The sequence below is a fragment of the Anabrus simplex genome, chromosome 3 (genome assembly GCF_040414725.1).
Source record: "Anabrus simplex isolate iqAnaSimp1 chromosome 3, ASM4041472v1, whole genome shotgun sequence".
In the NCBI taxonomy this organism is placed as follows: Eukaryota; Metazoa; Arthropoda; class Insecta; order Orthoptera; family Tettigoniidae; genus Anabrus; species Anabrus simplex.
In genome coordinates, this window is record NC_090267.1 from 384,834,964 (window position 1) to 384,860,777 (window position 25,814).

The 25,814-nt window shown below is 37.9% G+C and overlaps 1 protein-coding gene across 2 annotated transcripts in view; it reads left to right on the forward strand.

Annotated features, from left to right (window-relative positions):
- The window catches only part of l(1)G0020 (RNA cytidine acetyltransferase l(1)G0020), a 248,047-nt gene that overhangs the window by 80,536 nt on the left and 141,697 nt on the right, over positions 1 to 25,814 (forward strand). For both annotated transcript variants that reach the window (XM_067143333.2, XM_067143334.2), the window contains exons 8-9: positions 1,703 to 1,824; positions 11,316 to 11,452. In XM_067143333.2, coding sequence (XP_066999434.2) covers positions 1,703 to 1,824; positions 11,316 to 11,452 — 259 coding nt within the window. The remainder of the gene's footprint in view (positions 1 to 1,702; positions 1,825 to 11,315; positions 11,453 to 25,814) is intronic.

The following is a 25,814-nucleotide window of genomic DNA, read 5'->3' on the forward strand; positions in this document are numbered from 1 at the left end:
GTCAGTGTTGGTGATCATCAAGGATCAGCTTAGTCCCCTCATACTCTGAATGAACACCGTCACAAGTGACATCCAAATGGGACATCCTTGAATGTTATTAGAACATGATGATGCCATTCTGCCTAATGAGACATGTAAGGTTCTTGGAACAGCAAGTAAAAGAGTGGAAGATGTGTCTTGAAGGATTTGGGATGAAATGAAATCGGAAGAAGACAGTACCTGGAATTCAGTGACCAGACTGATGGTATGGTGGACTGGTGGATTCAACTTAATCAAGTTACCCGATGCAAATACCTAGGGTCATGCATCACCTCATACTGCAGTACAACTCCCAATGTCAAGACCAGAGTCAGTGCCGCATGGATGAAATTGCGCCAAGTTACTGAGTTCTGTGTGAAAAGAAAATTCCACTGCATCTAAAATCTAAAGTTTACTGTACAGTGGTCAGACTGGTGGCCCTTAATGGAGCTGAATGTTAGGCTCTAACATCGAAGCATGAACAGCCACTTCATGCATTGGAAATGAAGATGCTACAATGGTATAATGGATTGACTCATCTAGATCATATCAGGAAGAAATTCTAAGTTGCCCCAATCACAGAGAAAATGTGTGAATCACACTTGCGATGGTATGAACATGTGCTCTGTAGCGGCGAAACCTCAGCTGCAAAGACTCCCCTTCAATTAGACATGAAGGGTCACTTACCTCGAGAGCGACTTCAAACACGCTGGCTGGACTGGGTGAGAACTGACATGCAGCTCACAAAACTCAGCTCCAGGGACGCTATGGATCAACTGAAGCAGAGGAAACATTGCAAGATGGCAGACCGCGCATAAATGAGAAAATACAAAGAAGAAGACGACTGTGATATAGGATTTGCTATCCTTAACTGGTATTTCTTTGTAATGTTTCTTGTTCCTATTGTTACATCGGTCATGGTAATTTTGCCGACAACAGCTGACTCCCACCTCACTACAAAGGAATCGCTCTGCTCTTAGCAGACTCGGAGCCGTAGTTGGTACTCAAATTTCACAGTTTTTTAACTTTCATCTTGCTTTTAAAAAAAATTTTAACTAACATTTCATTTTGTGTGTTTCCTATGTTTTTAATACAATTTACATGTCTTACTGAGGGTGACCCAATGCCGTGTCGAAACATGTCTATTTATGTGTGAATTTTCGTCTTAATTGGACATAAAATATATAGTATTGACTAGGAGGATTAAAATAGGTTTGTACAATTTTGTAAGATACTCTCTTTTCTGTCCTTTTTTATTTATTTTTAAGATCTTATTTAACTTATGTGATGCATATTATGTATCGCATTTGGCCATTACTTGATCAGAAATTATCTCCTAAAAGTGAACAAAGTTGCTGGTATCACCTGAAAAATGCAAACCTTTAAATATATTTTTTTGGTGTAATTATTGAATTATCTAGTTACTTCTCAAAAATTAGCTCCACAGCATTAAATACGTTCAATCCATACACTTCTCATAACAAAAGACACCCAGGAAGTCACCTGCCCATGATTGGCAGAAATACCTCCAGTTACAGCCCCCTCATAATTTAAACTCCCTACATTTTTTCATCCCATAATTTGGAAAAGAAGTGGGGAAAATATGCAAGTAAATATAGTATTATTTCATTCACTTGATTAATTAATTAATTTATTAAGTCATTCATTTATTCATTCATTCCAGGATTTGATGCACTAGAATATCAAGAACATCTGGATTATGATCTTATCCAGTCAACTAATCCAGAATTCAACAAAGCTATTGTTCGTGTCAATATCTTCAGAGACCACAGGCAGACAATACAGGCAAGTTCAAAACTTTCCATAATTAACAAGTAAGGACCCCCGACTTTTCAGTAAATAAAATCTCATGATAGCAGTGAAAGAAACTTTTACAGAGTGGTGTTTACAGCTGTAAATGAAATTCCATTATGGTGTTATTTAGCATTTAAAAAAAAATAGAAACCATTTATTCATTGACACGATAAAATCATTGTACAGGCACACTATTTATATTAAATAAAAATTGTGAAGGTTGCTGATAGACACTAAAATGAAAGATAAGTAAAAGAAGTGTCTTCAGAAGCATACGCTGGAAAAGATAGCTAATGACACAATAGCGCATCCTAAAAAATTGTTAAGGAGAAATAAATATTACTGGATAAAATATATTTTAAACTTGAATGAGAAGACACTTAATCACAATTTATGTATAACTTACGGTTTTGTGAGCTATAATACCCAAAAATTCTCATGTAATGATTAACACTTTCACTACCAGCTGCCTGAGTAGCTTGCCACTTTTGGGGCTCAGCCATTTTTAAAAAATCGTCTACTTGTCTGCTGAGTTCTACATTAGTGCATAATAAAGGAGGATACAGCAGGGCAATGCATTCTACCAAAGTGTAAGAAAACTTGTTTGGAGCAAAGAGGTACCAAGGAGAAGTAAAGATATAATGTACAAAATGTACTATGTACCCGTACTGACTTATGCAGCTGAGACTTGGACTTTGAGCAAGAGAGTAGAACTGAAGCCAGTGAGATGAAATTCCTAAGAAGTATGATAGGAAAGACAAAGAAAGAGAGAGTGAGAAATGAAGATGTCAGGAAGCAAGTTGGGATAGGAAAGTCAAATGAGAGAATTGAAAAGAATAAACTAAGGTGGTTTGGACATGTAAAAAGGATGGAAGAGAATAGAATTCCAAAACAGGTGCTGGATGCAAAGTGCAAAGGCAAGAGAGCAAGAGGAAGGCCTAGAACAAGGTGGATTGAATCACTGAAGAGCAGCATAAGAAGATGAAATGTAGACGAGACAAGATCGTGGAAGAGGAAGATGGAAAAGTGTCATAAATACCTCAGCCCGGCAGGAGCTGGATAAGGGGAAATGATGATGATGATAAAGAAATCATTATTGAAAAAAATGTTTACAAAAGACATAACATTGTTTTCCTCACTGTTTTTATATATACCTGTAAGTATGTCACATATCGGAGCCAATGGATAATAGAAAGGAAACTCGTTCATTGTTCCTGTCCAAATTACTATTCACCCTTTCAGCACTTTAACTGTGCACATAATCATGCTCACTTTCACTATCTGAAGCTATCAGATCACCTATCGTTATTGTACAAACTATCAGACATTTCTTCTTTCGGAATCACTCTTATTACTACAACATTTACTCGTTTCAAGCTTTGTCTACTACACAACCACAGTCACTTGCAATTTCAGTTATTTTGAGAAGTGCTAAAATAAGCTTGTAAACAATGAGAAAAAAACACAAAGGAAGGGTTGTACAGTGTTGAGAAAAGAGGACACTTATGTCATCTACCGGAAGAAAAAGAAACTTCTGGTCTCCGAAAACACAAGCATATCGGAGCGTGCTACAATGAACGAGCGCTGAACGACTTTACACCTCTATGGGCCAAAGAAGACTGTATGCTAAACGACAATACTCTTCTATAGGAGCGAAGGTGTTAAGACCCTACAGTCATCTTGCTTCATAGATAAATCAACCATGAGCTCTCTGTTTTCAGGTTTAAGATTGGTTATTCAATTTGTCACCACATTTCCATATGATGAAAGTAGTCTTTCACTGTCAGTGTTAAAAACAGGTATTTACAACATTTTCACAGCATTCTCACTGAAGACAAGATATTCAATATGTAGTTGTAGGAGCATTTTCAATAGATACTGTAAATTTTCAACAGCAAGATTCTTGAGGGCGAAACAGTCTCCCTTAAAAAGCTGTTTCATTTAAATCTAGTAAGAAAGGCAGCCTTCTCTTCAATTCTGTGAGGTGACATTGAGGCAGATAGATATATTTTGTTGGGCATCAAATAATTTGTCAACAAAATAAATAAATTCATCTGTTAGATCAGCTGAAATCAAAGCATTCAGCTTTGTAACAGATTTTGTTCCCTCATGTTTGAACTGGCTAACAAGAATGGACTTTTTCAAGTTTGACTGACCCTGAAGGGAACTCCTTGTTTGTTAGTTTGCAACTAATGACAAGCTGATTCTCGCATCTTGTACCCTGTAGTACAATCGATGAATGAAAGAATACTTTGATCCCACCAGTAATTCAATTAAAAACACAGTGTCCTTGCAGTGCTCAGCAGCACTGATCCTGAAGGGAACTCCTTGTTTGTTCTTTGAAACAATCGTCTGCAACTAATGGAAAGCTGTTTTTCATATCTCGTACCCTGTAGTACACCACACCCAGGAACCTGGAGTTGGAAAATGATGAGGCACCCTGAAGTGTAACTAATGAATGAAAGAATACTTTGACCCCTCTAGTAATTCAATTAATGACATAGTGTCTTTGCAGTGCTCAACAACATAAGTTGCCATTCTATAAGTTTCCTGGGGCATGTATTTCACATATTGGATAACAGAATTATCTTACGCCACTTTTCTTGAACTCGCAAATGTCCATAAGGCATTCTTCGTTGCAGGTGACTGTATAGAACCATTAATTTCATTTGATTATCATGGGTGATACCTTGCTTTGGAAGGGTTATCATAATTCCCTCAAAAGTATAGCCTGAACCTGTGTTTGGGTTTACCTGTGTTTACTTTTGTCATATACAGATTCAATTCAGGAAGTTGACTACTCCTGAGATTCCCTACCAGATTTATTATTTGTGTGAAACTAGAATAGAATTGATGTTGGCTGATGGGAATTTTGACCCTTTAGAGGAATACAGAAGTCGCTGGAAAGTTGCCACAGACACAACATCTTTCCTGGTGAACATCTTCCTGGTGGACATAATCTACCGTGTAAGCTTTGGACCACTCTGAATCGAGTGAGAACAAATCATGGACGATGCAGGAATGCCCTTTGTAAGTAGAAATATATTTCATCACCAGAGTGCGACTGTGGTGCCTCTCAGCAGACGATCCCCCATATTGTAAGTGAATGTTTACGATGTTCCTACTCAGGTAGCCCGAGTGACTTTGGAACCAACAGAGGAAGCCATACAGTGGATCACCCAACTGGACATTCTACTGTAACTAAATCTTGCTCCCAAGAAACAAATTTCTTTTACTTGTATATATGTATCTAACATGTTGCCATACGCCAATAAAGTGGAACCTCGATTCTCCATTTTTGGAGGGACTACAGGAAAAAAAAGTACAACACGGGAAAACGGAAAATCCGGGAACGAACGAACCATCAACAATTTGGCTAAATTAAATCAAACCAAACTACAGCCCCAATGGGCCTTCCGCCTATCAAGCGACCCCTGTTCCATCCGAAGGCCTGGAGATTACGAGGTGATGCATGGTCAGTGTGACGAATTCTCTCGGCCATATTTCCTGGCTCTCTAGACCGGGCTCGCCATCTCACCATTCGATAGCTTCTCAGTTAAACATAATCGTAGAATGAGTGAACCTGGAACCAGCCCTAATATCCAGGTAAAAATGCCTGACCTGGCTGGGAATCGAACCCGGGCCCTCTGAGTGAGAGGCAGGCAAGTTAGACTGCGGGGCCAGCTTAAAACAACAATTACCGGTACGCAACTTAAAAATCTCGAAACTTTACATTCAGCTTTACCAGGAAAACTCTGTCAGTTTCCACTGAAAACTTCTTTCAGTTCAGCAACTTTGATCAGCCAAACTCTTCAAAAAATCTAATCTCCGTAATGCCAAGCCAAACAACAATAGACCACAAGTAGTTTCTAATTCTCTAATCTAATAAAATAAAGCACATTAGATATAAAAGCGCGCAACATGATGGCAAAATCCCTTTTTTAAATCTTCCATTGTATTTTGCTCACCGGTATGCTGTTCGTAGTCAGTTTAAGTAATTCTTTTACCACGTAAATTAGGCCTACATCATCTTTTAAAGATTATGTTGATCTCAACAATATAGTTTTGAATGTAAGTATCGATTCTCAAGTTCTCGAATGTATTATATAATTCTGCCCGTCACTTATCACAGTCAAATTGGAAAAAGAAAAAAATGTCATCAAAACTTCAGAAATTGGTTGTTTGTGACCTTGAGGTCAGCTGGAAAGTGTGCTCGCTGTACAAGCCGAGGCGAGTGCGAAATGATACAAACTTTTTAAATGTAACGTGCACAAATAAAACAACTGCGGTTTTTATAACATTTTAACACACACACAAAAACGTGAAATTCCCAGTCTTATATTGGGATCAAAATAGTAATAGGCAATCACAAAACCTCCCATGGCTTTATGTATGTAAGGTGCAACATCTGTTCTGGTCTCGATAACATAATCATACACGATAATATTAAATACTAAATTTATGTTAAGTGCGGCAAGTATCCAGTATTCGGGAGATAGTAGGTTCGAACCCCACTGTCGGCAGCCCTGAAAATAGTTTTCCGTGGTTTCCCATTTTCACGCCAGGCAAATGCTGGGGCTGTACCTTAATTAAGGCCACGGCCGCTTCCTTCCCACTCCTAGCCGTTTCCTGTCCCATCATCGCCATAAGTGCTATCTGTGTCGGTGCGTCATAAAGCAACAAAAAAAAAATTGTTACTTAACCCTTTTGCATCCAAGCTCTCAGCTGATGGATGTGTGAAAACTGTCAGCCATATTTACCCCACTACGCGGTTAAAATTGCATGGAAGGCACACCAATAAAGATATCAACATGAAAATCATGTTCCTAAACCAGAAAGTTCAATTTAAAAAAATAACAAAGGCGTAAACAAAGTTACAAGTTTCAGATTTTGATCGTTTTGAAGAAATTCGGAAAAATGTTGTTCAGTGCACAAATTTGTGATTGGTGTTAGTAGAAAGGTCATATTGTTTACTAGCATTGTAAATGTCAAGATTCTATGTGCATTAGATCCTAGGATAGATCAAATTGTGTAAAGTGATGTATCATTGAAAAAGTTGGCCATTTTATATGAAATAATACACATTTCTTACTGGACATGCTGGATTATTATCATCGTCATCTACACTTTCTGATTCTGACAAAGAAACATCATCACTTGAATAATTGTCAAGATATTCAGTGATATCGTCGGCTAAATGAACTGTCTTCGCCATGTCGAACGTGATAAATAACTAGGCCTAACCTATATGAATTATATCCAACTAGGCTATATCTAACACTTCGCTTACAATATGCACGTAATTACCTAAGAAAACTATTTAATTAATGATCTAGTAATTAAACTAAATATAATGCATATGATAAAATATAATGCATATGATACTGCTTAATTTCACAATATAATCAGTATCATCAACAAAAACAGAGAGATATGCTTGCATTGTGATATGTTTTAAGCCAGGAGATCTCAAGGATTGTCTGGCTAACAGTGTTGTTGCTTTCTTAGCACCACCAGGGGTCACGTGTAGGGCACTTTGAGGTTAAACCTACGGACGTGAAGCAACAGCACGACTTATTGATGGCATGCTCACCAAGAGGAAGTTTCGTGTAATACTGGGAAATGGCACTAGCAGTGAGAAAACTCTAAACCATGGTCGTCCCCAAGCTCCTGTATTAGCTCCTCTGCTTTTCAACCTGTACATAGCTGATATACCTGAAACCAGTTCTAGGAAATTTGGATATGCTGATGATTGGGCTCTGGCAGTACAAGATAAATTCATGGAAAACACTGACAGCTGACCTTACCACCTTGGGACAGTACTTTCGCAAATGAGATTACAACCGAATCCAAATAAAAGTGAAGTTACATGTTTTCACCTTAGCAACAAAATGGCCAATCGTGAACTGAAGGTTCAGTTTGAGAACACTTGTCTTGCCCACAACAGATATCCACAATATCTAGGGATTACTCTAGACAGAACTCTGTCCTTCAAGAAACATCTTCAGTATACGGCTGCTAAGTTACGATCAAGGAACAACATGTTACAGATGCTGTGTGGAACCACCTGGGGATCATTAACATCTACCCTACTGTCTTCAGCTCTTGGTCTTGTGTGCTCTACTGCAGAATACTGCTCATCGATATGGCTGAACAGCAGTCACAGCAAATTAATTGACACTCAGCTGAATCACACTGTGCGTATGATATCAGGGACAATTAGATCTACTCCCACTTTCTGGCTACCTGTTCTATCCCATATTCCACCACCTCACCTCCGTCGAGAAAGTACTCTCCTACGACATTATAAGAAAATAACTAACAACAGTCAGTTGCCAATCCATGGTGACATGAATGATGCTCTTATTAACAGGCTAAAATCTAGACACCCACCTGTTAGAACAACCAGAAACCTAGCAGACGCTAACTTTAATCTGCTTCAGGCCTGGAAGCAAGTATGGATATCCAGTGCTCCATCTACCATGGCTGAAAAACAAACCAGAGTGTTTTGATCTTCCACGGAAGACCTGGACGACTATCAACAGGTTTCGCACTGGCCATGGCAGATGTGCCAACTCCCTCCATAAATGGGGAATACTTAATTCGGCAGCGTGCATTTGTGGTGCTGTAAAGCAAACAGTTCGGCACATTGTAGAGCAGTGTCCTCTAGCTGCCTACCAGGGAAATCCAAGAGACTTTTTTCTGCTCTCACCCTTGTGTGTTGACTGTAAATAATTTGAACCTGTAAATACTTTAAACTGTAAAAATTATGTATTACTATTGTATTTATATGTAATGTGATGTGTTAACCATACGCTAAATAAAATAAATGCTTGCATGTTTGCCGCCAACCATGACGTAAACAAGAAACCGAACTCCAGTGACATACGTTTTAAACTCTAAGGATATCGATATATACGGATAGTCGGCAGTTCCCACAGGGTATAACATGAGTTAAAACTGTGCTCTTCTTATTTCATGGAAAACTGCTGCTATCTGGCACGTAAATAATGAAATAATAATAGTAAAGGCGCGGATCGTGACTGTGACAGTTTTCGCAGGACCTGTGGGTAACAGTGGTTTGTTACCTTGAGTGCCAAAGGATTATGAAGGAGCAGTTTCGATTCCTACCTGAAAGCCTAGTGACTACAGTGCCCTGAGGGAAGTGCCGAAAACCTGTTCGGCGATACACACGAAAAAAGTAAGAAAAATAAACATCTAACCCTGGACATAGTGCAGATGTTTTGCAAGTACGAACATTTGGCGAGACTCATTCCGTCTTCAAGTAAAGCTGTTGAAATGCTCTCTGTCTCCTTCCAGTTGTTGTGGACACTCCCTGCTTTTTTGTTTTCCGAGGATTTTCTAAACAATACCACTCGAATGTGATGCTAAGATGGTCCCTCGTGCAAGTTCTCCGCCGTTCACTTTTCCAGAACAGTACTTCCTCTAATTACCGCAAAGACGGGACGTTAACACCAAGATCCATAGGTATGCCATAGCTGTCCTTTCGTGAGGTACAGTTCTATAAAAACCCGTGATCAAGGATTTAGCGATGATGGGACTGAATTTCTGGACGGTTGATCTGGGAAATCGTTTCTTCGAGAAAAGGGTAATGCAGGATTTTTACAACGTGATTTAATTAGGATGCTTGTGGGACCACGTAATTTGAACGAATAATATGGGAAAACGTAGTTTCCGGGATACTGGGAAGGAGGTGCACGTTAGGAGATATAGTTACGAATGGTTGCCAGAGTGAGGTTAGGCAGTACATAGAGGCTATGGGTTGGGATATAGTGACATATCTGAAATAATTATTTGATTTCTGTTTGCATGAAGAAGGGATACGAAATTAAAGGAGAGTTGCAATAGTAGCCCCAGCGTACAAGGGAAAGGATGATACACATATAACAGATAATTACAGGCCAGTCAGGTTGACATGCGTTGCATGTAAAGTCTAGGAAAACATTGTTTCTGATTCTACTAGACACATTTGTTAAATTACTAACTGGTTTGATTGAAGGCAGTTTGGGTTTCGGGAAGTTTATTTCAATTCCAGTGATTTTATAACTGTTATGTTCTTCAGTCAGCCAAAACGAATATTGAGTAATCAATTTATAAACTACCTGCTAGAAAATATATGGCGTCATAGTGCATTGACACTTCCTGTGGCTTCAAATAGCCTAGGCAGTAGCCTCCACTATATGCACTAGCCATGCGTCTTGGTGGTTGTGTTGATTGTTGATTGGTGTGTCCAAATGGGCACAATGGGTGATACGCTGGCAACTAAGAATGAGTTAGATGGAAAATTAATAATTTCCAATAACGGACCATTTATACTGGAATTATGAATTTACTCATTTAGGACAAATATTTCAAGGTCCCTATGAGAATCATGATCGATATCATCTTAGGGGTTAATATAAGGTAAGATTTTCATTGGGGTAATCATATAAATGAAGTTGTAAATATGGGTTAAAGATTTCTTCATACAGTTACGAGGTTATTTAGGGGCAATGATGTAAAGGAGAGGGCATATAAATCTGTGGTATTGTACCAATGGTACCGACACCAAGATTATCTGATACGCAAACTGAAAAATATCCAACGGCAAATAACATGATTTGTTGTGCGTGTTTTACGACAAAGGTGTAGTGTTAAAAAACAATGAAGGTATTTATTAAACTACCTGTTCAATACTTTACATCCACTTATAAGTGGTAACCACTTCATTGTTTTTGAACAATAACAATTTTCAATATGGATCAATAATGAGGTTTATAACTTGTAAAGGCATAGGATTAAGGAGATGAGCTGCTCCACTGAGCACTATTTTCCGTGCTGTCTGTGGCGAGATGGTGTAGAATGACAGTAGTAGATGAATAAGCTTCAGTGGAGCTTCTAAATGTAGGAAAACCGGGCGAGTTGGCCGTGCGGTTAGGAGTGCGCAGCTGTGAGCTTGCATCCGGGAGATCATGGGTTCAAATCCCACTGTCAGCAGCCCTGATTATGGTTTTCCGTGGTTCCCCATGTTCCCACCAGGCAAATGCTGGGGCTGTACCTGAATTAAGGCCACGGCCACTTCCCATTCCTAGGCATTTCCTATCCCTTCGTCGCCATACGACCTATCTGCATCGGTGTGATGTAAAGCAAAATAGCAAAAAAAAAAAAAAATTAGGAAAGGTTATAATATGAAGTTGAATGTAGAATTCAGGTGGACAAATGGAGTAAATATTAATTTATAAGAAGAGGAATTAGGGATTGGAATAATTTATCATGCAAAATATTTCATAAATTTCCACATTCTTTGAAATATTTAAAGAAAATTCTTGATTAACAACTGGTAGGGAACCTGCCACGTGGGTAACAACCTTAAATGTAGATTGATTGATTGGTTGGTCAGTATTATTCATAAAGTGTTACATTATGTACCGTTTTATTTTATTTTTTTGCATGTACGTAACACAGCATTGTAAATTTCACAGTATATTCATCCTACGGATGCACAACGTTTGGGCCACGCAGAATTAGTGGTGATAGATGAAGCAGCAGCTATTCCACTGCCATATGTGAAGAGTATGTTGGGACCATACCTTGTCTTTTTGGCATCAACCATAAATGGGTATGTTATTACCACTTACTAGACTTTGTTTAAATCATTCTTGGTTTTTTTTTGCATTGAAGTCTACTACTTTTCCTTGTGTACCAGATTTTGTTTTATTCATGCTTGTTTTTTGCACTAAAGTCTAGTACTTTTTCTTTTGTGTTTATTTTATGCATTTACTCTTTTATAAGCTGTTTCCGTGGAGCAGAGAGAGAGACTGTCTAGTTCCATGATTTAAAATTTGTGGTATTGTGGCATAATCTTGAGCATGTTAAAGACCTCTGATAGTGCAGTCTGCATGCGTTCTTCAAAATTGAATAGGCTTTAATGAACCCCTCAAAATAATTTTGTTTGATATATAACTCACTAACATTGTGTGTGTTATCCAGAATTATTTGTGAAATGTATTTTTCAATTGATTCATGGTGAGGGTCACTTTAGTCATGTTATAGTTCATGAACCCATGGAAATGCCTGAGTGTTCTGCGAAGTGCTGCTGAGAGTCAGGATACCAGTTGCTATGGATAAGAGTGGGCTTCTTGGACATATTCTGAAAGATGGCCCTCCTTGTGCTCAGGCAGCGAGAGCTATACATTCTACCAGATGTGTAAGTAGGGCAGCATCCTGGTTCACAAAATTTACCAAGCTCAGAATATTTTAGGTAAGCAAGCTTTGGACGTATGGGAGTAATGGAGTCCCAAATCCATTCGACAGGCGAACGACTCCTTGTGAACAACTTGGCAAATGAAATTAATTCGATTGGGAGCTATCAACATTAATGGAGCTTATGGAAGAAATAAAGTAGAACTGGCTGAGTCGGCAAAGAGAATGCCTCTGGATGTGTTAAGGGGTAGTGATTTATGGGTAAGGTGAGGTAATGAAGAAAAAGAAGATTAAGGGCCGATGACCTTAGATGTCAGACCCCTTTAAACAACAAGCATCATCATCAATAGAAGATTATAAAATGTTCTTAACAGAAGTTAACTCTTTCACTGCGGAAGTCGACTTTTGTCAACTTACTTCCCTATAGCATTCGCTGCGGTAATTGACTTTTGTCGACTTGGTACTTTCCTGCTATAGTTTCCGCGCACTTCTTTAATAAAGGCTCATTTAATAATACAAACATCTATAGTCATGAATTGACTATGTACTAAGCATAGTTTGAAAACGTTGCCACCAATACTGGACCTATGTTTATTTCTTATCTTTCACCCGCCCGCCCGCCGACATTCCTGTCAGCTGTCTGGCCGATAGCAGGTTTCACTCAGCAGCTATGGGCGTGCGGAACAACATTAGAAATGACAGTGAAGAAATCTTCAATCTTTTTTTTTTTTTTGTGGCCGATTCTGATTCAGACTGTTCAGTAAATTTGGACAATGAAACAAGTGACGTGCATAGTGATTGTTCGGAAGAAAGTGCCAATGAGGAAGATCTTCATTTTGTATTGGACTAGCGGGATATTAGTGATGACATTGAAACTGCACTAATGAATGGAAGAATATTATACAATAACCTTCAAAAAAAGCAATTAGTGCTCCTGACTTTAGAAATTCTGTCATAATGGAACTTCTACAAGTGTATCAGCGCCGTCCGCCGGCGAAACGAGGAAGACCTCCTGATTACAGTACATACCTCAAGCGCGCCTGACGGAGAGGCACTTTCTTGGGGAGCAGCAGGACAAGAGTCACAAACCTAATTGTGTTGTTTATTCCATGTTACCAGCAAAATGTTCAAAGAAACGAAAGGGACTGTGCAAGAGAAAAGAGACAGTATATTTTTTTGTAGGAATTGCCCACGACAGCATGCAATGTGTCCAATTCCATGTTTGGAGATGTATCACAGTAATGTGTGTTTCAAGGTCAAATGTCACTGCTAGTTTGCCAAAGTTGAGCTAAAAATGGTTCAATGGTGTTGAATGTCACTAACCTTAAAAAAAAATTCAGTTTATTTGGAAAATACAAAATAAATTACACTTTTCTGTACGTGTTCTGTTTAAAAATAGTACAGCGAAAGAGTTAAAAAAGGGAGGGCAGAGTGTGGGGTAGGACTGTACACCAGAAATACTATTGCATGCAATATACTTTCTATTAGAAACATAAACGAGCAAATGATGTGGGTAGATTTAGAAGTTGGAGGAATTAAGAATGAGAATCGCCTCAATATATTCACCATGTGAGAGTGTAGGATGCAGTAATCGGGAGATAGTGGGTTCGAACCCCACTGTCGGCAGCCCTGAAGATGGTTTTCCGTGGTTTCCCATTTTCACACCGGGCAAATGCCGGGGCCGCACCTTAATTAAGGCCACGGCCGCTTCCTTCCCATTCCTAGGCCTTTCCTATCCCATCGTCGCCATAAGACATATCTGTATCGGTGCAATGTAAAGCAACTAGCAAAACAAAAAAAGTGTAGGATTAAGTTCTCAAGTTTTATAAAGCACTGAGGGACATTGTAGTCAGGGTCAGCAGCAAGGATAGGATAGTGCTAATGAGCGATTTCAATATGAGAATTGGAAATAGAACTGAAGGATATGAGAAGGTGATGGATAAATATGGGGAAGATATGAAAGCTAATAAGAATGGGAAGTGTTTACTGGACTTCCGTGCCAGTGTGGTATTAGTAGTTATGAATACATTCTTCAAACATAAGGCTGTTCATCACTATACATGAGAGAGTAGAGGCACCTGTTCTGTAATAGACTGTGTTATATCATAATTAAGACATGGATGTTGATGACTTAAAGAATATTTAAAAATGCACTTTAAAATGTTAGAAAATACCTAAAAGTTAAGAAAATGCACTATAAAATGTAATAAATGATGTTAAAGTTTAATGTCCCTTCAGAAAATAATAGGTTAGACACAAACTTGCTAATTACGTAATATAGGCCTTTTATTTGGAGGCTGTTCAAAGATAAAGAATACACAATACAATGAATATTGGTTGAAAAAGAAAGTTTGAAAAGAACTCAATAAAAATGAATTTTGAAATTAAAGTCTACAAAAGCATTAAATTTTTTTATAAGAAACAACTTGAGATTTTAATTTCTACAAAATTTAAAACATAAATATGATTCAGAAATAATGACTCGAAAGAACAAGAATAAGACTACTTAATATTGTATTAAAATGTTTTATTTCAATATTTGTTTAACTACTGATTAAGGCTTTCGGATGTAATTTCGTAAAATAATATGGTAACATGACAAAAAGAACAAAATGACCTAAAGAGACAAAAATCTCCAAAATATGACCAAAAAATTCTCTGAAATAAAAGAAAATGCTCTTAAAATATAACTAAAACAAAAAATTCAAATAATGCAATATAAGGTATATTTTTAATTGAGGTGCCATGAACAGAGTTTTTGTATACAGTATTAGAGCATTGCACCTGACCACTCAATAAAAAGATGGTATGTCATAAACATCTGGGCCCTAATCATAACTGACTTTGAATTTTGGAAATATGTTACGAATTTGCAGATATTCTGGGGATTCTTTGATGATACACACTACTACCTGGTCTGAAGTGTACTAAATATCTCTAGGTCTAGGATACAGAAAGTGAAACCTGTCTGCAGACGAATAAGGGTAGAAAACCTCCAGGATGAGGAAGAGAGAAATATGTGTATATGATTCGTAAAAATTTCCAAACAGTAGATAGTAAGTGGGTTCAAGATATAGACAGAGAATGGGTGGCTTTTTGGGATGCTGTAGTCTAAACTGCAATGAAAAATCTAGGAACAGCTATGGGTAATTATGGGAAAAGTGAACATCTTGATGGAATGATGATGAGAGAGCAGATTGTAAACGTGAAAAGAAGATACAGTAGAAACTGGTTAAGACGCCCTTCTCCAGTGCGTTTCCCTGGTTATTATGCCATCATTCCAAAGTCCCAGGACCTGTCCGATTAAATTCATGCCAAAGAAACCCGAATAGCACATTTACGTCACTCTTTAGTATGTTCGTAATTTACACCATAAGACATTTAAATTAGCGTTCTCGGCCACGTTGCGCGCACCACAGGCCAGGGACAACTGGCCTGGTTAAGGATTTGATAGAGAACTTAATTTTACGGCTCTGGAGCACGGTTGTATGTCGGCCTACAGCTGCAGGGAGCGTCAATCCCAAGCCAGTCTTATTCTCTTTGTGTCTGATGTGTTGCTGCTTAATTTTACTTTCATGAGGCCTCTTTCAGACGGTGTGAGTTCGACCCGCATCCGCGCTTAGCAGCCGGTCTGCTTAGGCCTAAACTAAGAACTGATTGCTCAAATAGAATCTTTCAGATGATGCGGAGGTGGAGATTAACAGAGCGCGGGAGAAATGTTTGAGCGCGCAGTCCATGGTGAGTCGCGGTCCCACACGCACAGTTGCAACATTAGTTTTTATGCATGCCATCGTACACAGCGAATCGACTGTGCTTGCAACATCAGTACTGCGACCTGTATCAGAACCTGACAGTGTACATAAAAGAAAGTAGAAACAGATTTAGATGATAAACCAAAGTAGGCTCTCACCCATTTGACATATTTATTTCTCATTTTCAATTTAAATCTTATTCGTGTGCTTTTTTCTTTTCCTGTGAAATTTACAGCAATTGTTATGGAACCCAAAATAGACATTGAGAACTTAATAACTTTAATATTGGAAATACCAGTGGTCTCATGTTTGGGAAAGCGTGATATCATTTAGACCCACTATTGAGGGAGTATCCTCAAAATTAGACTAATTTCCTCCTTTAACGAAATGTGAAGGACACAGCATGCTTGAACTATTTTTGTATTTTTCTCAAGTGTAGAAGGTAAAGAAAGACTATGGCAGTCCATATTTATTACCCATACTGTAAAGAGTGTTGAAAAGGATCCGCTGGAAAGCGTGGGGAGTTTTGCACCACTCGACCCGCTGTGTGTATAAGGGTTAGCGGAAGCAGGTGATCTCGCGCATACACATGCACGTTTTACTTCTGCACCGTCTTAAAGAGGCCCGAGTGACTTGTGTAACAGTGTACATAAATTAGGCCTACTGTATTTATGTGTGTAACAACGTACGTAAATTAGGCCTTCTGTACTTACGAAAAGGATTTTCACAATACTAGACAGCAGACCTAAAGTGTCAGACAAATGGTTCAGGGAGGTAAGAAAGGATCTCAGACAGGTGGGACTAAATTCGGAAGACATCTCAAACCGAACAAAGTTTAGGTCAGTGATCGACAGATTTCAGGGATTCCATGACGAACCAAAACTTAACCGTGGGTGGACGGACGAAAGAAGACAGGCTGCCAGAGAGAGGATGCTGAAGTTCTCGGCTGTGAGGAAGGCTTCCAGAAACATGTAATTGTTATCTAACGTGGTCTCTAATGGCCGTAAACGAATATATATATATATAGCTGACAGGTTGGTGCTTGATTTTACGTTCGTAAGTGAATTGTGTAACAGCTTACATATATTAGGCCTACTGTAGTTACGCATAGTGGTTTCCAGGACATTCCGTTATGGAGAAGAAGAAAGCTAGACAGTTTATGGATGGTGAAAAATAAAAGTTCATTGAGAAAGTGGACGCTAAACCAACATGAAACATGTGCGAATCACACAGATGTTGGACTTTCCTGTGTCAACTTTAAACAGAATTGTAAGTGACATGTATAGTTTGCATTTCTAAGAATGTTTTTCTTTGATGTTTTACTGTGTTGGTGTTCTTAAAATGTATTATTTCTTTATTTATTTCATTAATCATAATTGTAAATACTTGTTTATTTGTTTTCATCACATTTATTTTTACGTTCAAACCTAACCTTAAATTTAACAGAGAATTGTTCTTCATTTTTTAGCACGTTTCCTCGTTATGCCATTTTTTTTAGTCCCTACAAAAACGTCCTAACCAGTTTTAGCTGGATATCAGAAATGGCTCCAAACAAGTACTGATGCAGACAGGGAGGTGTATGTAGATGAAAGAACTAGAGTGAAGCCACTAATTGTTGAATCCTAGAAGTCAGGTAAAGATCTTAGTAATAACCCGGAAAGGCTGTGTCTAGCAGTAGGGAAACCTTTCTGGACAGTAATAAAGAATCTTAGAAAGGGAGGGAAAGAAGGAAATGAATAGTATTTTGGCAAAATTAGGTGAACTCCTAGTAGACCCCATGGTTTTTCTCAACAGGTGGCAGGAATATTTTGAAAATCTTCTCAGAGTAACAGGAAATCCTTCCATTAAAGTTGCGAACAACTAGCTCATGGGGAGGAGGACAGTGATGTTGGTGAAATTAAACTTGAGAAAGTGGAAAGGATGGTAAATAAACTCTGTTGTCATGAAACATTAGGAATAGATGAAATTCATTCATTCATTCATTCATTTATTTAGCAATAATAATTAACATATTTCTATTTACAGTAAAACCTCTTTAAGATGTTTCTGCAGGAAACAACAAAAATGAACATGTTAAGCGAGAAAATGTACTACTGAATATACAAATAAAAACTAACCAACAGGGATATGGAAACTCTAGATACGACTTTTTCCGACATTGTGCATCTGCGGGTACAGTGAAAACTATATCTACCATTTCTAAAGATGAGAGGAAAGTAATAAAATGTGTGAGAAACACGAGAGAACAGATATGAAAATCTTTTCAGCTGGGGCTTATAAAATAACAAGTGCACTGAAAGGTATGAAAAACACAACCACAAACATGAAAAGATATGCACGGGGGCCAGTAAAAATATTGAAGTATTATTGCAGATCACACTCCTTCTAAAACAAATGTTAGTAGAAGCCTTTCATTTTGGAACAGTGGGTTATTAACACTATGAGCCCGGACGTTTCAAGATGGCGTCCCTACCCTGTGCTGGTGTAATTTAGACTCTCAGAAAAAAATATCACAGTTCTGTCAGTTTTCGCATTATAAATCAACAAAATTTATATACATATTGTACAAAGAGTGGGCTATCCCACGAAATCAAATAAAAAATGCTTACCTTCAGCTGGGCTGTCCCACGAAATCAAATAAAAAATGCTTACCTTCAGCATTGGAAAGAAAATTAGGCTAGAATATTGGCCCATTCTGATATCCTTGTTCACGCACTTGAATGTCTAATTCACTAGAAAAGTTCAATAGTTTTTAGTCACTGAATAACAGAATTACACATTGTTATTCCCAATACTTAGCTTTGGTATGTTAACACTCAAAACATTCTCCTATGCAAATACCTACGTCACATTTACGACAATATATGGTTGTCATTATCTTCACAGCACAACCGCTGTTATGTTTGGACCCGTGGTAGCAAATCTTGCACGTACGCTGCGCGTGTCCTTCTTTCTTCACGCCTACTGCACGTATGCTGTGTGGAAAATGAACTAGTAGCCTTCCCGCAGTTGATGCTTCCCCTTTCGAAATTTTGGGAACGTTTAGCAGATGATTTGGTGAGTAGTGTTGGGGCCGAAATTACTGAAGAATCACGAGCATCAACTGCGGGAAGGCTAGTAGGTAGAGATAATTTTCCACACAGAATACCTGCAGTAGGGGCGAAGAAGGAAGGACACGCGCAGCGTACGTGCAAGGTTTGTTACCACAAGTCCAAACATAACACCGGTCGTGCTGTGAAGAAAATGACAACCATATATTGTCGTAAATGTAAATGTAACAAAGGCTTTTCAGTCTGTCAAACACACTGCAAATACAATGTAAATTATAACACTATAAACATACCTGTGAAATACACACTAACATACAAAGAATGACATGTTTTGTTCTACAAGAACATCCTCAGATTCTATCAAATCACTTAAAAACAAGCTTATATATGTACAGTATTGTTTACGTAGCGTAAACTTGTCAATGATAGAGAGTTTAGTGATAACATGAAACAGTAATGACAAAAATAAAATATATGCAATTATTAATATAATAAGAGTCTCCGTGGCTCAGACGGCAGCGCGTCGGCCTCTCACCGCTGGATATCGTGGTTCAAATCCCGGTCACTCCATGTGATATTTGTGCTGGACAAAGCGGAGGCGGGACAGATTTTCCTCCGGGTACTCCAGTTTTCCCTGTCATCTTTCATTCCAGCAACACTCTCCATTCTCATTTCATAGCATCTATCAGTCATTAATAAATCACTTTGGGAGTGGCGACTCCATCGTACTAATAGCCTATATCTGCTTCATTCATTCCATCCCTGACCCGGTCAATGACTGGAAAACAGGTTGTAGGTTTTCATTCATTAATATAATGAAAACTTACGTAGTTATCTAAACTGCGGATGTTAAGTCCGTTGTCACCAAACACTATTTCAGGACTGTGGTCTTGGAAATTTTTGGTGAGGCATGCTGCGCGTGGAGAGAGGAGGGCAAGAAAGGGAGGGGCCTTGTAGAGCGATGTGGATCTCTCCTATTGGATGATTAAATTGAGTACACTATACAGTGGAGCGGGGAGGGAGAATTAGGGCGGAGCGGCTGGAGCGCTGTGGAACCTTCCATCAACATTAGAGAGGGGAGAGATGTTATTGACCTATTTCATGTTAAATGTACCTTTATGTAATGTGGTTGAATGCAAATTAATATTTTTTTTAGGTGAATAAAGTAAGGAACGGTGTTATTATTATTATTGTTGTTGTTGTTGTTGTTGTTGTTGTTATTATTATTATTATTATTAATATGATGAAAGCGATTTAATGAGTAGGTGTTGTCAGATATTATGTGACTAGAGCGAATAGGGGGGAATTATTTAAATGTGTATGCTCATTCAGGTTATTTGCATTAGCATTTTTTGCAACGTAAATTTCTATTGTTTCTTTTATATTCAAAGATTTACTTTTATTTTCGAAGTGTAAAATTTTTAGATCAGTGTTGATGTCTGTGAAATGGTGTGAACAGTCGTATATGTGTTCCCCAAAGGCTGAATGTCGATTATATCTGATCGCGTTTTTGTGTTCTTTGTATCCTGTATAGAAATTACGTTTTGTTTGATCTATGTATGTGGCGTTGCAGTTAGGTTCTTGGCACTTAGGTTCATATACTCCTGAGTTTGAGAAAGGGTCCTTTTTGTTTAGGTTGTGATGTTTGGAACATCACAGCATGTGACAAATTATTGAACTATATATTTAATTGATAAGATGTATATATTTAATCACTGATAGGTCATTTTTAAATTAATATGTATATACATAGGGTTTTAATCATCCATTTCACATCATTTCATTTCTTTGTATCGCGGCTATAACGTATTCTGAACGAACCACATATTGGGTAAAGTATTTCAACATCATTCATATTTATAGCTTGCAGTAAATTTTCCAGTAAGCATTGTGAGGTGACCAGAGTCAGCAGGCTAATTTCAGCCCATTTCCAGGAAAAGTACGTCATCAAGGTTACGAGAGACCTTACCCTCTCCACCTTCTGAAGAGACAGTTGAAACATTACGTACGCCGACTTTTCGAACTTTGCTACCTGACGCTATATTTCAGCGGGAAAGTTCAGCCTATGTGAATGGACGTAATGAAGTAACGTGATGGATTCCTAGCAATACATAGGAGAAGGGATAAGACCTCGAATCTTACTGGACCATGTGATAAGGCTGATGGAGGGAGACTATTGACGGCGATATACCCGCTGACAAGAGCTGGAGAGGGCCACACTTATTCTTACTCATATTCAGATTCACACTGGTACTCGTACTCTTGGAAGACACTCTTACGACGATTCTACGTCTGCACATCGGAGAAGATTTTAACTTAGTTCACTTCGCATCCGAGTAGTATTCTGCTCAAAAGTTACTCTCATTGGGATCTGTTATCTCAATGACGAAAGGTAAAGTCAACGGGAGACCGGTTTTGACTAGTATAGGGGAGGAGAGCTTTTATTATGAATTTAGCTACGCTACTGTTCCGTAATACGCAAGAATGCAAATGTATTCTCTCCCTAAACATAACCCATGGTGGTTTTGCATTTAAAATTAGGACTCATTACGACTTTATGTAAGGAGTACAGTAGGAAGTGTTAAAGGCAGGAAATGCAGAAGTAGGACTGGAATCCAACAACAGATGAGGCAGCCGGTACGAGAGATCCATCGATCATCGGCTTCAAGACAACAGAGTCTACAATTGGTGAGCTAATGGCATAAGTTGCTGCAAGTCTTCGTGCAACAGTTCATGTTCTCAGAGTTAATTTCATTCAATTTTACTTTTGCTTCCGTCAGATTTTGTTAATACGCTGTTACGTCACGTTTTTCATCCTAATAAATAGGTGTTTTAATTTGTATTTTATGAAATGATTATTAATGATCCTTAAATTCCAAGTTAGTGTACTTAATGGTTAGTGTCCCGTCACCGTACCCCTGGGAGTTTTTTGAGTCTCATGACGTATTATTATTAATTATCAACTATCGTTTTCAAGCCATAAGCTTGAAGACTGGCGCCCATGGGATATTGTTTATTGAGAAACAATGAGATATTATTTATTTATATTACTATTAAAATGACCTGCCACATTATAATACTGCCACATGTCTGTGGGCTGAGTGGGTACGTCACAAGGTTGCACCTGCTGATGTGTCTCTGTAGTGTGTTATTCGTTCGAAAGGCTACTTTTAAACCTTGTTTCTTGAAAATGTTAGCTACTTTGTATGTGTTATTGTTATCATAGTTGAGAACCACGTAGTTTTCTTTGTCATGTGTGGTGCTTTCCTGGCGACTTTTCTTATGTTTATTTAATAGTTTATTTACTGTGCCTGGAGGATGGTTGTTTTCTTTCGCGATTTGTTTAATGATTTGCGTCTCTTCATTGAAATCCGTTGGGCTCATTGGTATGGAAATAGCTGTATGTATCATTGTACATTCAGTCCTGCTATTTTGTGTGTGTATGGGTGGTTCGAGTTGTTGTCAATAGTGTGCGACGTCTGAGTGGGCTTTCTATATACTTTGTAAGATAGGTTGTCATTATTCCTGTTGATTGTGATGTCTTAATAGTTTATTTTCTTGTTATTTTCTGGCTCCATTGTGAAGCTGATGGATTTGTGTAAAGAATTTAGAGTGTTTAATAACTGGTCTGCATTAGTGATGTCATTATCATGTATGCATATGACGTCATCCACGAATCTGCTCCAATGTAAGATTCCTTTTGAAAGCTGGCCCATTAAGAAGATGTTTTCAAAGTTAATCAGAAAAATGTTGCTATTATACCTGATAACGGTGAGCCCATGGCTAACCTCCTTTTTGGCAATAGATTTTGTCATTAAATGCAAAGCAATTTTGGTGTAGTGTTGTTCTAAGAAGGTTAATAATTTCTTTGGTTTCTTGTAGAGAGGTGTTTTCTTTAAGAAGGTTTTCGATAATTTTAATGGATTCACCTATTGGTATGTTGGTGTACATGTTAGTGATGTCAAAGGATATCATACGTGTGCTCTCTGTTATTTTAAGTTTATTTAATTCTTTAATTAGTTCTAGGCTGTTTTTAATTTGATCTGTCTCCTTTAAGTGAAATTTTCTCTTTTATTATTAGGTTCAGTTGTTTGCTTAAATTGTAACTTGGCGCATCTTTAAAATTTACTATTGGTCTAATGGGACACGGCTCTTTGTGTATTTTGGGCAGGGCTCTTAGTGTGGGGAGTTTAGGATTTTTGATGGTGAGGCTTTCTTTTTCTTGTTTTGTGAAAATGAAGTCTGTTTCCTTGTTAGCTTGCTTTATTTGGTTTTGAAATTTATTTGTAGGGTCGCGTTGCAATTCTTGAATACTGTTGTTGTTGATAAATTCTATTGTTTTTTCTATGTATTCGGCAACCTTATCATCACAAAAGCGGATAAAGGTAATACAACAGTCATAATGAAGAAAGACGAATACATAGAGAAAACAATATAATTTATCAACAACAACGGTATTCAAGAATTGCAACGCGACCCTACAAATAAATTTCAAAACCAAATAAAGCAAGCTATCAAGGAAACAGACTTCATTTTCACAAAACAAGAAAAAGAAAGCCTCACCATCAAAAATCCTAAACTCCCCACACTAAGAGCCCTGCCCAAAATACACAGAGAGCCGTGTCCCATTAGACCAATAGTAAATTTTAAAGATGCGCCAAGTTACAATTTAAGCAAACAACTGAACCTAATAATAAAAGAGAAAATTTCACTTAAAGGAGACAGATCAATTAAAAACAGCCTAGAACTAATTAAAGAATTAAATAAACTTAAAATAACAGAGAGCACACGTATGATATCCTTTGACATCACTAACATGTACACCAACATACCAATAGGTGAATCCATTAAAATTATCGAAAACCTTCTTAAAGAAAACACCTCTCTACAAGAAACGAAAGAAATTATTAACCTTCTTAGAACAACACTACACTAAAATTGCTTTGCATTTAACGACAAAATCTATTGCCAAAAAGAAGGGTTAGCCATGAGCTCACCGTTATCAGGTATAATAGCAAACATTTTTCTGAATAACTTCGAAAGCATCTTCTTAATGGGCCAGCTTTCAAAAGGAATCTTACATTGGAGCAGATTCGTGGATGACGCCATATGCTTATATGATAATGACATCTCTAACGCAGACCAGTTATTAAACACTCTAAATTCTTTACACAAATCCATCAGCTTCACAATGGAGCCAGAAAATAACAAGAAAATAAACTATTTAGACATCACAATCAACAGGAATAATGACAACCTATCTTACAAAGTATACAGAACGCCCACTCAGACGTCGCACACTATTGACAACAACTCGAACCACCCATACACACACAAAATAGCAGGACTGAATACAATGATACATACAGCTATTTCCATACCAATGAGCGCAACGGATTTCAATGAAGAGATGCAAATCATTAAACATATCGCGAAAGAAAACAACCATCCTCCAGGCACAGTAAATAAACTATTAAATAAACATAAGAAAAGTCGCCAGGAAAGCACCACACATGACAAAGAAAACTACGTGGTTCTCAACTATGTTAACAATAACACATACAAAGTAGCTAACATTTTCAAGAACCAAGGTTTAAAAGTAGCCTTTCGAATGAATAACACACTACAGAGACACATCAGCAGGTGCAACCTAAACAAAAAGGACCCTTTCTCAAAGTCAGGAGTATATGAACTCAAGTGCCAAGAACCTAACTGCAACGCCACATACATAGGTCAAACAAAACGTAATTTCCATACAAGATACAAAGGACACAAAAATGCGATCAGATATAATCGACATTCAGCCTTCGGGGAGCACATCTACGGCTGTTCACACCATTTCACAGACATCAACACTGATCTAAAAATTTTACACTTCGAAAATAAAAGTAAATCTTTGAATATAAAAGAAGCAATAGAAATTTACGTCGCAAAAAATACTAATGCCAATAACCTGAAAGAGCATACACATTTAAATAATTCCCCCCTATTCGCTCTACTCACATAATATCTGACAACACCTACTCATTAAATTGCTTTTATCACAATAATAATAATAATAATAATAATAATAATAATAATAATAATAATAATAATAATAATAATAATAATACCGTTCCTTACTTTATTCACCTAAAAAAATTATTAATTTGCATTCATCCATATTACATAAAGGTACATTTAACATGAAATAGGTCAGTAACATCTCTCCCCTCTCCAATGTTGATGGAAGGTTCCACAGCGCTCCAGCCGCTCCGCCCTACTTCTCCCTCCCCGCTCCACTGTATAGTGTACTCGATTTGATCTTCCAATAGGAGAGATCCACATCGTTCTACAAGGCCGCTCCCTTTCTTGCCCTCCCCTCTCCACGCGCAGTGTGCCTCACCAAAAACTTTCCATAACCACAGTCCTGAAATAGTGTTTGGTGACAATGGACTTAACATCGGCAGTCTAGATAAGTACGTAAGTTTCATTATATTAATGAATGAAAACCTACAACCTGTTTTCCAGTCATTGACCGGGTCAGGGATGGGATGAATGAAGCAGATATAGGCTATTAGTACGGTAGGGTTGCCACTCCCAAAGTGATTTATTAATGACTGACAGATGCTATGAAATGAGAATGGAGAGTGTTGCTGGAATGAAAGATGACAGGGAAAACCAGAGTACCTGGAGAAAAACCTGTCCCGCCTCCGCTTTGTCCAGCACAAATCTCACATGGAGTGACCGGGATTTGAACCACGGTATCCAGCAGTGCGTGGCCGACACGCTGCCGTCTGAGCCACGGAGGCTCTCATTATATTAATAATTGTATATATTTTATTTTGTCATTACTGTTTCATGTTACCACTAAACTCTCTATCATTGACAAGTTTACGCTATGTAAACAATACTGTACATATATAAGCTTGTTTTTAAATGATTTGTCAGAATCTGAGGATGTTCGTGTAGAACGAAACATGTCATTCTTTGTATG